The sequence below is a fragment of the Fistularia commersonii genome, chromosome 3 (genome assembly GCF_037954325.1).
Source record: "Fistularia commersonii isolate RoL2024-O1a breed Wild chromosome 3, RoL_Fcom_v1.0, whole genome shotgun sequence".
In the NCBI taxonomy this organism is placed as follows: domain Eukaryota; kingdom Metazoa; phylum Chordata; class Actinopteri; order Syngnathiformes; family Fistulariidae; genus Fistularia; species Fistularia commersonii.
In genome coordinates, this window is record NC_141286.1 from 1,052,448 (window position 1) to 1,069,135 (window position 16,688).

The following is a 16,688-nucleotide window of genomic DNA, read 5'->3' on the forward strand; positions in this document are numbered from 1 at the left end:
AGAGATTCAGAAATATGCAGTTTGAATTGGACTGTATGGTTCTCATATAGTGCAAAGAACCTGATCAACAGAAGAGGCAATCTCAAAAAAAGAGTCATTTGATGAGTGTAAAAGTATATTTGACATAGATACGGAATACTGTCGGAGCTTGAAGCATTAAAATCCTCTAACAGCCTGAACAGTATATTACCTACTCATAACAGCTCTTAATATGTGGAAGTCGGGCGCATTATAACAATAATGGTTGTATTAAGTCGAGGTATTCATGCAGCCTTGGGGGCCCAAGTCTATCTCTCCCCGAGCCAGCTTTAGGGGTACAGGCCAGTGTCTCCTGAGCCAGCTTTAGGGGTACAGGCCAGTGTCTCCTGAGCCAGCTTGAGGAGGTTCAGACCGGTGTCTCCTGAGCCAGCTTGAGGAGGTTCAGGCCAGTGTCTCCTGAGCCAGCTTGAGGAGGTTCAGGCCAGTGTCTCCTGAGCTGGTCAAAACCAGGATAAATGCAGAGGGCTGCGTCAAGAAGGGCATCCTGCCTAAAACCAAATATGCAAATCAAACCTAACAATCTCATACCGGATCGGTTAAGGCCCGGCTTAACAACGACCGCCATTGCTGCCGATGACCTACAGGGTACCAGTGGAAACTGGGCTACTGTGGGTGGAAGAAGGAGAGGAGGAAGGCGTGTTCGAAAGCAGAGAGAGAAGAGGAAAGACAAGAGTCTGGGACTGAGAGGAGGTGCTTTGAATATTGGGACTGCGACAGGAAAAGGTAGAGAGTTGGTGGACATGATGCAGAGAGGGAAGGTGGAGATACTGTGTGTCCAGGAGACCAGGTGGAAAGGTAGTAAGGCTAGAAGCTTAGGAGCAGGTTTCAAGTTGTACTATCATGGTACTGACAGGAAGAGAAAGGGATAAGAAGTTATCTCAGAGGAATTTGTTAAGAATGTTATGGTGGAAAAAAGAATGTCCGACAGACTTATGAATCTGAAACTGGAAATTGAAGTTGTGATGCTCAATGTTGTTAGTGGCTATGAACCACAGGTGGGATGTGAGTCTGAGGAGAAGGAGAGGTTCTGGAATGAGCTAGATGAAGTGATGCAGAATATCCCCAGAGATGAGAGGGTAGTTGGTGCAGACTTCAATGGGCATGTTGGTGAAGGCAATAGATGGGATGAAGAAGTGATGGGCAGATATTGATAGACGGATGCTGGGATTGGAGGTCTAGAGGAAGACCAAAGAGAAGATTTATGGACAGTGAGAGAGGATATGAAGTTAGTTGGTGTGACACAGAAGGTTCAGAAAATAGGGTTAGATGGAGAAGGTGGATTCACGGTGGCGACCCCTGAAGGGAAAAGGAGAAAGGAGAAGAAGAAGAGCGAAGTTTAGGGATTATATCACCAAAAAAATATCAAGTGAAAGAGCTGTTAAGATGCTGAAAATGACAGCACAAATAAGGATTACGTATTACGAAGCATTTCTTCAGGGGCTGATTAGAAATCCACATGTTCTGCCTCAAGTGTGCCTCGACCATCCATCATCTCCCCTTGTTAATTTCTGTGAACTCGTCAGCATTCCTCCAAAATCCCTCTATCCATCAGAGGACATAAAAATAAAACACTTTCCGGCTAGTCTTTGATAAAAGGCAGCAGTAAGAGGATGGCTGAGCCTGTCATTAAAATAAAAAAGATCCCTTATCAGTTCTAAGTGTCTTTTTATTGGTTGTAAAGACCCTTTTTCTGTTTGGGTCACACAGGATCCAACGGTTCGGTGTATAACAAGCCCCGGGAAAAAAACCTAAACATAAATGCAATACCACATTTGGCAGAGCTTTGACTGTCGTGGGCTTCTCAAGTTCAACCTTTGATCTTTGTCACAATAACACTACAGGCTAGTAAAATGCTGTGCTACGTCCTTCCAGTTAAGTGTCCAAGAGTTATGCGTGTCTGGGAATGCAGCCATCTAGTGTGCTGAAGCGGTTTTAAATGGAGAGAAGCCGGGCTTACGCCGCTTATCCTCGAAATCGGGGCTGCTGTGTGAATATAGCATAGAATTAATGAGTTACTATGTGTGGTTCCACGTGTGTTTCGGGGGGCTAAAACATGAAGTTTTAAAATGGGAAATAACACCAGAAACTACTGGATATGTGAAGCTTTATCGAGGGCAAAAGTGCAGGCGAGTACACGGGACTGGATACCATGACCAATGTTGCACGCCGTGATCCGATACTAGTCAGTTCAGATGTTTTTTGAGTTGAACAAAAATATAAAGCTGGTCAGACAGTGATCTCCATGCAGGGGAAACACAGAAACTGAAAGAGATGACGGCACATACGAAACCAATCTAAGGAGATCATAACAGAAAATAACACAGAAATGAAATATAAAACGAACTAAAATAATGTTAAAACTGTCGCTTCCATTGCAGGAGTCTCTCCTGTTCATGGAGAACGGACAAGAAAGTTGAGAGAAATCTCACCACATAATAGATGTACGCTTTTTCCCCAGTTTGTGTTCCCTCAGGATAAACAAAATGGAACGACGTGCTAGTAGATCCACCATTTAGCTCCAGAGGGGTTTTCTAACTAAGCATACACATTGCGGCTACAATGCACATTTTGATCAGATCTGATCACACATTAGGAAAAGACACAGGCTGGCACTGCAGATGCTGATGGTAGATCAGATCTAGATTCAAGGTGAGCAAGAGCTCCAGTTCCCTTTGCACAAAGTGAACCGGTAGCAGAATCTGAGGGTGTAAAGATGTCACTCCAAAATGCTGCCACCTCGCAGTAAGAAAAGTCCAATTTACTTCCTGCTTTTTAATTGCTAATTAAAAGCAGAAACAGAGTAATTTAATCACTAACCTTCGCCATGGAAAAATACAGTGGGAAGAGCGATTGAAGTCATGTACCACTGCAGAAGCCAGAGGGACAAACACAACAATAGCTCCATGTCTAATTCATAGAAAAAGTCACAAAAGAGCATTAACATTTTAGTAATCCGCGCTTGTCGAAATAGCTGAGTCGATTGAGAGGTTTCTGTTTGACACAAAAGCCTCCTCTATTAATCATTGAAAGGACAAAAATGCAATCACGGAACAGTGATGATGGCGGTTGAATTTCCTCATTTCTTTCTTTCATTGACTTCTGTCTGAACGAGCAGCGGTTAAGTCAGGATGGACCAAATTTTTTAGAAAAGTAAAACTTTGATGTTTTCAAATTTGGGTGCTTTTTTTAAGGATTGAAAAATGGTTGACAGATACCTTAGAGTTCAAACATCTTTTTGATGGTTACATAAAATTAAGTTTGCCTCTATACATCCCCAGAATGACTGGAAAGATGTGATGATGATGCACCGGATGCCTAGATTGTCACTTTTCCAAGCTACAGGATATATTTTACAAAATACTTCTATGTGCAAACAATCACATTTAGAGGCCCTACAAACACTATAACTGCAGGGTCCTCACTTCAGGTACTTTGCGAGGTTTTCGGTAATCATTGTAAAATTCAAGGTCTTTTATATTTCCTCGAATTCAACTTTCCCAAATTGGTGATATCGATCTATCGCAGAAGACAAAAAGATCAAATCAAATGCAAAGGCAATCGTTTAACATGACAACCTCCAGTCATAATTCACTAATCCCTATTTAGAGCTAAACCTAAAGCTGATATTGATAAGATAAGATGAGATAAGAACAACTTTATTAATCCCGAAGGAAATTGTTGTGCCAGAGTTACAGAAAAAATAACAGTAATAAATAATAAAAAGAAAAGGCAGAATTAGAAATAAAATAAACTATAAACTATAAAGTGTCTCAGTGAAACTATAAAGTGTCTTAGTAAACAAGTGATAAAACTATAAGTGTCTTAGTAACAAGTGAGGTAAGGAGTGCACAATAGTATGATAAAGGAAAAATTGTCGTGTACTGTTATGAAATGAAATGAAATTGATTTGATTATTCTATTGTGTAGCTCTTTTAGCCATATCAAATATACTGCATATTACTGGTATTTTTTGCATGCCTTCTTCACTTTATTGTAACTATTTACATGATGTTTGTGGATATTACTGGAATGGCGAATTTCCCGCCGGGGATGAAAAAGTAACTAACTCTAACCTCGGTCCAAGATAAAATCGAGTTTAAACGGCTGGCTTAGTTGGGTTGAGATTAGGTCACTGTTTTCCCATTTAAAAAAAAAATGACATTTTTTTTTTTTTTATTTTAAGGACAATCTCTGTTCCTTTCATGGTGATATGGGTCATTACCCATCTAAGCCTCTACAGATTTCAGTCTTGCAAGTTTTTTCTATGATCAGAGCAGAGAACCAAACACTAATTCAACGCCTGAAATCAATACCAGACCTTCAATCTCCTTGATTTTCCTGGAGCATAAATTGTGGTCAAACTTTGGCAGATCACCCATTCACGATAAGAACTTTTTCAAATGCGATTTTTTTTAAAAAAAAAAAACAACGACGGCTTGAAATTTGACAGAGGTGAAAGTGACAGCTTTGGCGAAGGTAGAGTCTGGGAAGCTTCAATCAAGCACTCATCATGACACAATGACAGAACAGGTTAGTGAAAGCTTTGCTGTGCTCTGACAGGGGGATGGGGGAGGAGAGGCAACAGGGGGTGGGGTACGCAAACTTAAAGGTCAACTTTAGCTGCTAAGGACAGAGCAGACACAACAACATGGCTTTGGGATTTTTTTCACGGATCACCACAAAGGAATACAGAGACTGCATATAGATGGACATCTGATTTACTCTGTTGATATACAGATGTATAGAAATGACTGAAAGAGGCCGATAACTTGCAGACTGTCAATGTCTCACACACTTTGAGACTGTAAATGTTTCTATTCTTATTATTTAAGCTATGGACTTTGCACATGCATGGAGACACTTAATTTAATCTTTCTTTATGTGTATTTTTTCCTACGTTCTTTTTTGCATTCATTGTTATTCTGTGTTGTTGATAGCGTTGCAACTGGTAGTTATTATCCTGTTGACTGTGAGGTACCTTGCATATGACAAATAAATCGCACGAAATCTGACTGTGTTTGACTGCGTGTGTGTGTGTGTGTGTGTGTGTTTTCTGTGCCAAAAAAAAACAGCAAAAACAGATTAAAGCAGTCACATATAAGAAATAAAACAATAAATAAAGATTTGCGGTTATAGTGGTTATTTTACTTTAATTGCAAAAACAATGCTCTACTCACTTGACAGCATAACACTGTCTCCTGCTATTTAACATCAGGTCCCTCAATAATATACAAGGAGTTACTTCCACTTGTTCAAAGGGTTTAATTTTCAACTTTAAGAAATTGGTGAAGGTAACATTATTCTTTCAACAAGTCAATGCACGCAAGTGTGAAATGTATTTCTAAACGCTCGGGCCCAACTGAAACGGGGATTGCTTAAATCGCAGCACAATTGTGTGATGGCATGCTGCAGACTGGCTCATTTAGACAATTTGTGTTAAAATGTAAAAGATAGTATATGGGCACATGCATATGATTAAACTTGCTCAAATGAAAGACTGAATAAAGTGATTTTTTTACAACATACCTGGAGGTCCTTAATGTTTGGGAATGGAATTCCAACCGTGATCACCGCCCTGGCGTTGTCATCAGTAAAGTCCAGTCCTTCGCTTACTTTACCTCGGCAGACGGCAATTAACAGAGCACCGTCTAGAGTAAAATATTTAAGAGACAAAGACAAGTAATGTACGGCTCAGGACAATAACAGTCCTGTTTTTAATCACCACACGGAAAAACACCGGAGAGATCCCGGGTCAATGTAAAAGCAAAAATAATGTTTTAGCTAAGATAAGGAGCTGCCCGAAATCTAAAAAAAAAAAAAAAAAAAAAAAAACATTAAAGTTGTCAGAATGCTGAATTCAGATTGTTGATGTTCAAAGCATTCAGAGTGTGAAGTCACAAAGAAAGCAGGGATTCATGTGTAGAAATCTCACCTCTTTCTGCAGAGTGTTTAATGGCATCGTAGTAAATCTGAAGCAGTTCATCAAACTCCCCCTTGCCGCCTCCACGGGGCTCCGTTATGACCGTTTTTTGTTTTTCAAGCTTCTCCCAGAGACCCGTGCAGGTCCATCGATCCCGCAACTTGTCCATCATCTACATGAAAAACACAGTGTTCGTCAAAGTTCAGATGTTAGTTAAGATTTCTCAATTTTGTTCAAAACACAGGGTAGAGCTGTTCACCTAACATCTAAATAATTGCATCTAAGGGCGCTTTGTGCTGCCTGTTCTCTACTGTCATGGATAATGTTATTGGTAAAGAGTTGTAACTCACTTTTCTAGGCCTGTAATGGCAAGTCATACCACTTTACACCAGATGTTTGGACATTCGTTCATAAATCCCAGGAGATTAATCCCTCCCCCCCCAAGGCCAGTGAAAAATCTAAGCAAAAAATATGCACATCCTAAGAGATGGGCAGATGTTTGGCCAAGAAAGCAAAAATCAATCGAGACATTTTGTAAAAAATATTGGGGCCAGTCAAACGCATCATTTTCTGCAAGTCCATATTTTCTGCGGTGAACCACTGAGTGGCACAGATCACTAGAATAGCGTTAAAAACGATGTTGTCACGAAACCATCTTGTTCATCCCTCTGTTTGGCCATAAAAGCGTCTTTACCAGCACCAACAGCAAAATAGAATAAGTTGACAGACTTCTCAAAAACAGTAATCAGACACGACACACTGACACTCAGGCCAGAGTCTCCATTTGCATAGGCCTGCCAGACGGGATTGACCGACAGCCACGCAGAAGGTAACCGTTCACCTGTCACTCTAATGTTGAGACGCACAGTCAGGGGCTGTCAGAGGAAAAGGCAGATTGAAAATAAAGAACAACGCGGTGCCAAAAGATGCTGCAAAATGAGCAACACTTTTCATCAGTAAGAGACCGGATTAATTAAAACACAAACACACAGGGCCGGGTCTCATATTATTATATGCAACCAATAAATAACTGTAAGCTAAACAACTCTTGGTTGGGTCATTTGCACCGTCAGTGGCTGTTAGAATGCCTTTGAATACCTGTCATATGAAAAACAGGCAAAGTCACAATATGCCTAAAGCAAAGCACGGTATAAAACAGGTATATCACAATAATATTGTAACATCGTTATACTATTATGCTCGTTTCTATCGCATCTGTTGATCCCCACAACTATCTTCCACGCATGTTTATCGCAATTGGACTAAGTCTGTAATAAAGCGATCAAAATCAGAAAATTCATTTTGATTCGTCCAAGCTTTATATTTTTCCCTGTGCTTTCTGGAAATAAAATCACTGCTGCTGTACTATTGTTGGTGCAAAAAGTCACCGTCTCTCGGGGGAAGCACATTGATCTAAAAGCCCTCATCCTAGCACAGCACTAACATAGCTGTGCAGTGCAGATTATATCCTTGAATAAGCATGGCCTCACAATCAAAGAGCAGCTTCACTGGCTTGGAAATGTGTTAGGAGGGTCAAGAAGAAGTTCTTCTTTTAGTCAGTAGAAACTTTAACAACTTTTAGTTTACCACCATGACCAACTGTAAATGGGAAGCGTTGGGAGTTTTTAGTTTCATCCATTACAACCAAATCATCCTATTTTGTATGCCTGCATGAAAAGCAACTCCAAATCTTTCCCAGACACACCGCTTGCATCGAAAAGCAAATTGAATCTGCTATACTGAGTGGACAAGAGTGTTGACAGTTGTTTCCATGCCAGTGTGTTTGCCTCATAATGGTGAAATGAAGCATGTAGAAGATTTTATCAGGTTGATGCCTCCAAAAGCAAGCAAGGGCAGCATGGTTGCATCAATAAAATATAGGGCATTCACTAAATATGCAGTGTTACATCAACAAGGACCCCCTCGCATGCATCTTAAACTCTGCAAATTGTTTGTCCTGCTATTGCTTTCCAGAGCAATCTTGGGAGAGGAATGAATAAATAATGCTATGTACTTTAGGCAGCTCTTCCTCTAAACAAAACAGTGATCATCTGTCAGGCTATACGCTAAAAGGAGTCGATTCCTCAAGGAAACGTGAAAATGAGCAAATACTCACGCAGATAAACTTAAGCGACACTTGATAAAAACCAAATTACGACGCAATCGACTGGGAATGAACGGACCGGGCGTCGTTCTTGTAGCGTTATTTCTCTCCCCGTGTGCTTGACGGGCGACCTTTGCGGAACAGTTACATTATTCGATGACATAGGATTTCACTCCCTGACGCAAACTCCTCTGCCTGGCATAGATGAAAGCTTAAAATGGGATTCAAATTTGTGGACCACCTGTGTCAGTGCTAGCTGTGTCCTGCTCGCTCCCCCTGTAAGAGCAGCAATTTCCGTTTTAACATTTGTTTGTTTAGATCGCGTATACGTTACAAAGTTGTGGGGGCTCAATTGACATTTTTGCGATACAATTTTCATGCATTTCTGGTGAACGGAGAGAGGTTGCTCTTTGTTTCACGGAGGGATCTCGTAAGCCACCGGTCCGGAAAATGGCTCATGTTTTGTTTGTCATTCTGACCTTGGGCCGCTGTGTAGACAAACCTTATTGCCTGTAAATATTTTGCGCGTGGCAGCAAATTCTTCATATTTACATTCTGGCGCTCTATTTTTACCAACACCCACAGACTGGAGGCAAATTATCAGTGAGATCGATGCTGTCTTGTGTGGGTGAATTTTGTACAGGGCCCTCGAGAACACAAAGTAGACACAACGTCAACATCTGGACCTCACATGTAAGAATGCCATTGGTGCCGTGACTAAATGAAAAACACCCGCATAAAATATTTACTACAAAATCTTACAAGTATCGAGGTTGATAGCTTGTTGCAGATAGATATACTGAAATTGAAGCTATCATTGGTTAAAATTCTATTCATTTTGAGCAGTGCTAACATATCATTATTATCAAATACCTGACAAGAACTGTGTAAGTATGAGCATATGCCATAAACTTCAAACACTGTTTTGGTAAGTTGACTCAAATTCAGAATTTTGCATGGCTGATTTCAAAATGTGGACTGCGTTTAACTGATCGGCTCAAGTGAATTCTCGAGATTTTAACGGCGCATCCTATATCTATCTCATTTGCGATGGGAAATGAAGTATAAAAATGCGATGCAAAATCATTTTTACATGAAGCATCAAATTAGCTCTATCCTATTTTTGCTCGCATCCATTTATGTTGGAATATGTTTGAATGGAAACACTTGCGATGGGTTGCTTTTATGTGGGCGTGCAGGTGTCGCTTTTGTTGTGCTGAGCTCTGGATAACCCTTTGTTGCTCCGACAGGTTCGACTGCTTAGATGTACGTGCGGAGCTGGTCTTTAAAATGTGCAGTCAAATGGTTTTTCAGCACCTTCAGCAAAGCCTGTCAACCATGCAAGTGTTCAGACACTCCGAGAATTTACACACACAAAACTGACAACGGCATATTTATAAATTATTGATGGACAACATCTGACATGGACCTGCTGCTTAGTTGGCAGGCCGGTTTGGCATCATAAAAGTACGACCATTAGTATTTCTTTTCTTTAGCCTAAAAAAAAAAGCCACGGGGACATTTGTAAAGAGTAAAGGCACGGACGACGAGCACATTTTGAAGCTAGAGAAAACTCTTGGCTGAAGGCTGTGACGCTGAGGTTTCTTTTCCCATTCCTTCACAGCATTTCAGAGCATCTCCGATGGAATTCTATCTCTTTTGGAACAGAAGCATTTCAGCATAATTCATTTGTTCTGCCAAACTTTGGACTTACAAGGGTCATTCTACATTAACCTAATTGCCACGCACAGGAAACCAAAGTGGAAATGTGGGGTATTTAGCACATAGGGGAGGAGGACGAGGTGTAAAATATTTATTGCACCGCTATCCCTGGTAGGTGCAATGTTCAGCCTCTGCCTATAATACGGTTAAGTGGGCCAGATCTTCCTGCCAATTGGGACAGTGTGGTGAACAAACAGATAGAAGCAGTGAACTGTAGTCTTTCTAACACTTCTACGCTTCCCATGTTCTTCCCCACTTTCACCTCTTCTGTATCCGGCCTCCATCTCATTCCCTATGTCCCTGGTGTCACTGAGCTGTGTGGCGACACATCGCAGCTCCTCTAGTTCCTGATGAATTATGGAAGAAGATAGGAGGCGATGGCATTAATGAAACATGCAGCCAGGAGCCACATTTCACTGCAGCGAGGGGAGACGTATTGTTGCAGTGTAAATTATTCAGCTTCAAAATATCACAGCAACCATCACGCCAGGACGAGTGGCAAGAAGCCACCTGCCACCTCTGGCCAACCCTTGTCGTCTGGTGGCAACAAAAACTGATGGAGGCTTTCAGTCTATTCAAGACAAAGGGACTTCACGCTTCCTGTTCCCTTTCTTTTTTTTCAATTTATATTTTGGACAGATATTTCCCTTCATATTAACAACTTTGACTGCAAGAATTGAGCTGAGGCTGAAAGGGAACATCCGCGTTCTTCACTAAAAATAGCCCCCTCCCCGAAAAAAAAAAAATGCGCGCGCACACACACACACACACACACATGCACACACAGACACACACACATAGGACAGCAAAGCAGCCATACATGCATGCATGGCTCAGGAGCAACTGACGGTTCAATATCTTGCCCAATGATGCGCCGGCATTCAGAGACCGGGAACTGAACCATCGACCTTCCTGTTTGAAAGACAAGCTGAGCCACAATCACTCCCTTCTGTACGTCTGTCAAAAATTAAATAGCTTCAAAACTGCAGCAACAGTGAAGTCTGTACTTGTAGTATCTCACTGAATGCAAGTTGATCTGAATATTATAAAATTACATGAATAGTCTGCTACACCACCGGTTCAGTTTTAACCGAACCGCAACATTTAAACCGAGAAATTCACATCACATGTCACTTGAGAAATCAGTAACAGCAGCAGGACGAGACTAAAACAACAGTAGATATTTTTTATTCAAATACAAGGCTACGTAAATCCCTGCATACCTTCAGTTTAACACCCTCTGCCTGCACGGAACGGAGCCATGGTAATTGAAGCTAAAAGAGCATTTTTAACTGATCATCTTTATCACATCAATACTTTGCCAAAATCAAAATTTGGCCCATATTCGTAATGACAAAATCCTGTGCTGAGGTGACGACATCGCTGAAATTCCGACATTTCCACAAACACTGGGTGAGCTAATCTCTTAAACAACAATTCATTAAATACTTACAGAATGAGTGACTGAAATGTTTGCCTTATCTTTCAAATAGCTTTATGTTTGATGAATAGCTTTATGTTAAATGAGCCTTGAGTTGTCATTGATACAACTAGATCTCTCATTTATCTAGTTAACTGCAACTTGTACACTGGTGTGCAAGCATGCATGTTTCTGTCTGTATTTAAAATAGTACAACACATGTAAGTGAATGGGAATTTGTGAATCTGCCTTCTGGCCCCTCATTTTTCTTCACCATAGGTTCGATGGAAACAAGCTCATATAAACCGCTGTGTTTCTTCACTTTGCACTTGCCTATTCCAAAATGTATATTGTCTACTTTCAAGATTCTGCCACTGTTTTGCATTGGGCATTTGTAGGTGTACAAAGTGAAGAGAGATGTCGAGAAGGAGCGCATCCTCAGTGCCTTGTGGATGCGCACCATAGACGGGCCGGACGCCATGGCTCCAACACGGCAATGAGCTCCAATTAATACCCCGGCACTTCATATCCTATTCATCTGTAAGAGCTGACTGCAGATTAAATATTCATGTGTCAGCATAGAAAGCAAGAGGGAAGGCTCCAACTTGGCTATCAATAATAAAAACATATTCCACATCTCATTGGGGCTCCTCGGCTGGCATAACAGCTTGATAAAAAGGAAAGGTAAAATGAGATTGCAACACTGTAATGAGCCTTAGCTTTCCTTCTCAGCTGAGAGACTAACAGGACGGACTGCAGACACATCAAATAATTACAGTATGTGTAACACTGAAATGCGTGATCTTGACTACTCGTTACTATAGATGACAGATTTTCCACTGAAGTAGAAAATCTGTCTGAGCGTGGAACAAATGTCAACAGTTGTCCTGGCACTCCATTTAAAAAAAAAAAGTTCTCCTAAAAAAGAACAGTAATGAAAGAGAAATGCAGATCAGGGTGAGTACAAATGAAACGGCACCAAAAAAAGAGGCCGATAATACTGGGAAAAAAACGTTAGCGGGTCTTAAATCACAAGCCGTAACAACGAAACTTATGGCGGAAATACTACGAACCTAAGAATAACCCTGCAATAAGCTGAATCTGACAAGCAAAAACAAAATCCTTGAAGGACTTCAATATTAAAAAACAAAATAATCATCATCCCCATCATTGCATTAATATATTTATAGAACACTTTCCATCAAAGTGAGAAGGGATGAGAGGAGAACACAAATGACTAACAACAATACGAGTGTCCTCTCGTTTCAAACCGTGGCCTGCATTTATCTGACGGGCTTTGTTCAAGTGGATTCTAGAGATTTTAACAGCGCATGGTCTTTTATCTCATTTGCAATGGGAAATGAAATATAAAAATGTGGTACAAAATAATTTTCATATCAATCATAAAATTAGTTTTATCATATTTTTGCTTGGGATTATGTGGCCACACTGGGGAGAAACAGATGGTCATTAAATTTATGATATGTGAGATCCAGAGATTCAGCCTGGATGTGGGAACAGATCACAGATGGAACAGGCTGGTGACAAAAAAAATAAGACCATCAAAGATCTAACATTCACCACTTAACTTTCAGAAGCCAAAGATAAATATTTTCAGTGCTGCTATTAATGTCCATGAAGATTGTATGAGAGGACGCGTTTTGTCCGTCATGCAAATGTTGAGGCCGATGAAGTCAATATTCCTCGACAATATTACTGACAATATTCTTCTAGTCAATCTGAGCAGCTGTGACACGATGCCTTTCACAAGTGCAAAAAAGCGGGTTTGGCATTCTATTTTGTCTGGAAAATGTGCAGTTCACTACTGTGGAGCGACAGGAGGTTTGTCAAAATAATACAACTGACACAAGCTCAATTACGTAACAGTCAAAAATTCACCAAATGTGGGACTTCCACTTTGTGCATTTATTATACCGCGGGTTCAGGTGGCAATTATTTATGGTAGGTACCATTAATCTATGGTATTTATGGTAAAAAGTGCATGACAAAAATGTTCATGTACATTTTACCACCTCTGTTAGCAAACAAACAGGCTAAAGGCCACTTTGAGAAACACCGTATCAACTCTTTAAATTGGCGATGAACTTGACACAAAAGCCAGAGGGACGACTCGAGAAAAAGAAAAAGTAAATTGACAGGAGTCAATGCCAAACTGAAGCGTAAATAGTACATTACACGTCTTCTGTTTGTGTACATTCACACAAAGTGTTTGAAATCCCTCTCTTCATCTCTACCGCAGCCTGTCAACCTAAGACGGGGTCAACAGAGTACTTTAGGGGAATAAATTGATCCAGTGTACTTTGAAGAGCGGCAGCGATGCAGTGTGTCCCGGCTGGACAGAATGCTAAGGTACATAACATTTCTGTGTATGTGGATCTGAGTTTCAAGCTCCATGTTTACCCTCTTTGTCAAGGACAGGGGAATCATTCATTAAATGGAAAAAAAGTATAAATAGAATGAAAACAAATAGTGGATACTTGGGTCGATATGGATTCTCTTTTCAGAGAATATATATGTATATGTATGGGTTTTTTTTTTTAATTATTATAAAGATTTTTGAAAGTATAGGCTACAACTGTAAAATTTGATATAATGTGTTCAAAAAGACAAAGAAGGACATACAATCAATCAAGTTTCAATGTGCCACATTTTTATGACTGCACTACACCTTACCTAAATGGCTGATTTTGTAATAGTTTCTAACTTAAAAGCAAAAAACAAAAAAAAAAGTTAATAGGTCCAAATTTGTGAATAACAAAAAATGTGACATGACGTTCAGAGAATGACAGACAAAATAGCAAAAAATTCTGTTGCCCTTTAGTGAACTGATGCGGCAACTGAGATATAATGGACATTGAATTATTCATGGCCGAAAAGGCTTAGGAAATAAAGGGGGACACGGTGTCTATGAGTGCTCTCTTACAAGTCACCTTAACACCTGAGAGGCAGACCGTCCACAAGTACCTGACAAGCACCTCTGTTCAGCTGTGGTGATGTACTGGAACGTGACACCACCAGCTGGGATAATGACTCGGTGTCTTCAAACCGAAATCCGTCCCATATAGGAATGTTTACGTCTTCATCCCTTCCCTCTCACACCCGCTCTTCAGAGACTGCTGATCAAATGAACTCGCTTATCAACACCACCAAGTCAGAGGAAGGAAGACCGGCATGGATCATTTTGCCCTTTGAGAAAGGAATTTTAAGTATTCATGTGTAAGTGTTATAAATATCAGCATTTCTAGCAACGTATTTTGGACATAAAGTAGAACAATTGCAAACACGGCAATGCTACAATAATTCACGAAATTTTTGAACGATAGTGTCTCTGATCATTTGTTAAAGTGTGTATGTGTGTGTGTGTGTGTGTCAGCGTAGAACAGATTAAAAAAATACAATTGTGTTTAGGCAATGAGAATTTACACCGAAACTATGTTAAAAATGTATTAAAATAAAAAACAAATCAATAAAAAAATAAAAGCGTTGCTAGACATGTTTCAAATACCTGGTCTCTAGCTCCCTCCAGTGGTACAACGTAAAAATTGATGTTTCACAAAGCGCCAAAATGATGATGAGAAATTATGCAACATGAAAATGTTCTTGTCTGACCAATGGAAGCAGCTGACAGACGAACAAGAGGAACAGGAGCAGCAGAAGAGTGCAAATCTAAAGAGAGTCTACTCACCCTTTATACACAGACCCTAAAATAGAAATCAGACATGTACACACACACACACACACACACACACATATATATATATATATGTATAAAGACTGAGCACATTAAAATAAAACAAATTCAAAAAAATTTCATTATGTTCATGTTATATTTCTGTAGACTTTTATCAAATATAAGTTAAAGGATAGATAGAAATGGAAACTTTTATAATGCTGGTTGAAAGTTAAAAAAATAGAATTTCAGTTCTTTGATTTGCCGGTATTTAAACTTTAATTGGCTGTCCTTGCAGCCAAAATGCAAACCCTGGAGAAAAAAAAAAAAAAATCTTTATATTCGGAGTCTTTTTCTGAAATAATGTTTGTATAAATGTACACTAGAGAGTGACCGAACATTATGTCAATAAAATTGGACAAAAAAAGTGTGTTACTGGGTTGCTGAAAGGAAACCTCCATTGTGGAACAGCTTTCCATTCACTCAGCACAGGCAAAACCATTCCAGGCAGTTAAAATCTTTTACACAACACTAAAATGTTACCTATGTTACCTTGCATTAAATCCTAAAATGAAGTTCCTTTCTTGTAAAAACGTGAATGAAAGGCATATCAATCTCCTAAAATCATGTGCACATTTCATGTCTGTTTTAGTACGTGTTGGTGGTATAGTTACTTTGTAAGAGGGCAAAAAGCAGAGCACACCCTTGGTCACCACTTGGCAGACATGCAGCAGCAGGGCACCCACTTCATCCTGGAAAGCAAAGGTCTCCGCATGTTGAAAGGTGGCGCAGAGTTTCCTGCCTTGAGGTCCTGCGCCAACGGTGCCAACCCAAACCTGCAGAGAGACATTTAGCACTCGATGTTCATTCGGCGACTTCTGAAGAACATGATCTTGCACCCTCAGTATATGTTAGCAGATTAGGTGAGTCTTGGGTCATTTGTTCTTTATTTTCAACCCAATGAACATAATAGTGATCTCAATTACAGAGCCTTAGTATGAATTACTATAACTAATTACCTCCGATCAAAAAAAGAGGCATCGTTCCTATTTTAATTTAAGCGTCCTCTTTTATCGTGTAACCAATGGAAATCCATAAATTCTATTAGACAGTTAAGCTGTTGCATAAAAGTGTAGCACCTCATGGACAAATCACGCAATTTATCCAATGTTTAGCAGATTTTTTTGGAGATCATCTCTATATGGTTTTAATATTGTCAGATTTATAACAAGTAACAAATAACAAGGAGAAGCTCTGAAATGCTGTTAGATAAATCTTAAGGGATCACATTAACATGTGGCCGTGTGGGATGGCGTACTGACCACTGACCTGGGATTTGTTGATGACATGGTTGGCCTCCAACTGAATGGAGAATTTTACCCCAAGTTCTGAGGAGAAGGACCCCATTGGTGACAGAGTCCCTGATGTCAACACGATGCTGTGCACCACGCCATTCAACTCAGAGAAGGTCTGTGAAAACAAGACACGCGTCAATATCTCAATTGCAGTAAATAGAAGACACTATTTTAACTAAACCAGCCCTTCAAAACTGACATTTCTCTTTCCCCTTCTACAGTTGAACAGATGAGCTTCACGATAGAGAATGACATATGAGCAGAACAGACATTTAATGTATTCTTGTCAAATTTTCCTCTCGTGGCAAGTGGACTTGATTTTCTTCCCTTACAGACGTTTCGCCTCTCATCTGAGAGGCTTCTTTGGGCCGAGAAGTAACGTCTACGGGAAAGAAAAATCAAGTCCAGTTGCCACGAGAAGAACATTTTGACAAGAA

At 40.1% G+C, this 16,688-nt stretch overlaps 1 protein-coding gene across 3 annotated transcripts in view; it reads right to left on the bottom strand.

Moving 5' to 3' along the window:
* brip1 (BRCA1 interacting helicase 1) overlaps window positions 1–16,688 on the bottom strand; it is a 48,012-nt gene that overhangs the window by 10,542 nt on the left and 20,782 nt on the right. For all 3 annotated transcript variants that reach the window (XM_086178273.1, XM_086178265.1, XM_086178257.1), the window contains exons 13-16: window positions 16,226–16,366; window positions 15,571–15,732; window positions 5,972–6,131; window positions 5,566–5,687 (exon numbers count right to left, since the gene is read on the bottom strand). In XM_086178273.1, the coding sequence (XP_086034399.1) occupies window positions 5,566–5,687; window positions 5,972–6,131; window positions 15,571–15,732; window positions 16,226–16,366 (585 nt within the window). The remainder of the gene's footprint in view (window positions 1–5,565; window positions 5,688–5,971; window positions 6,132–15,570; window positions 15,733–16,225; window positions 16,367–16,688) is intronic.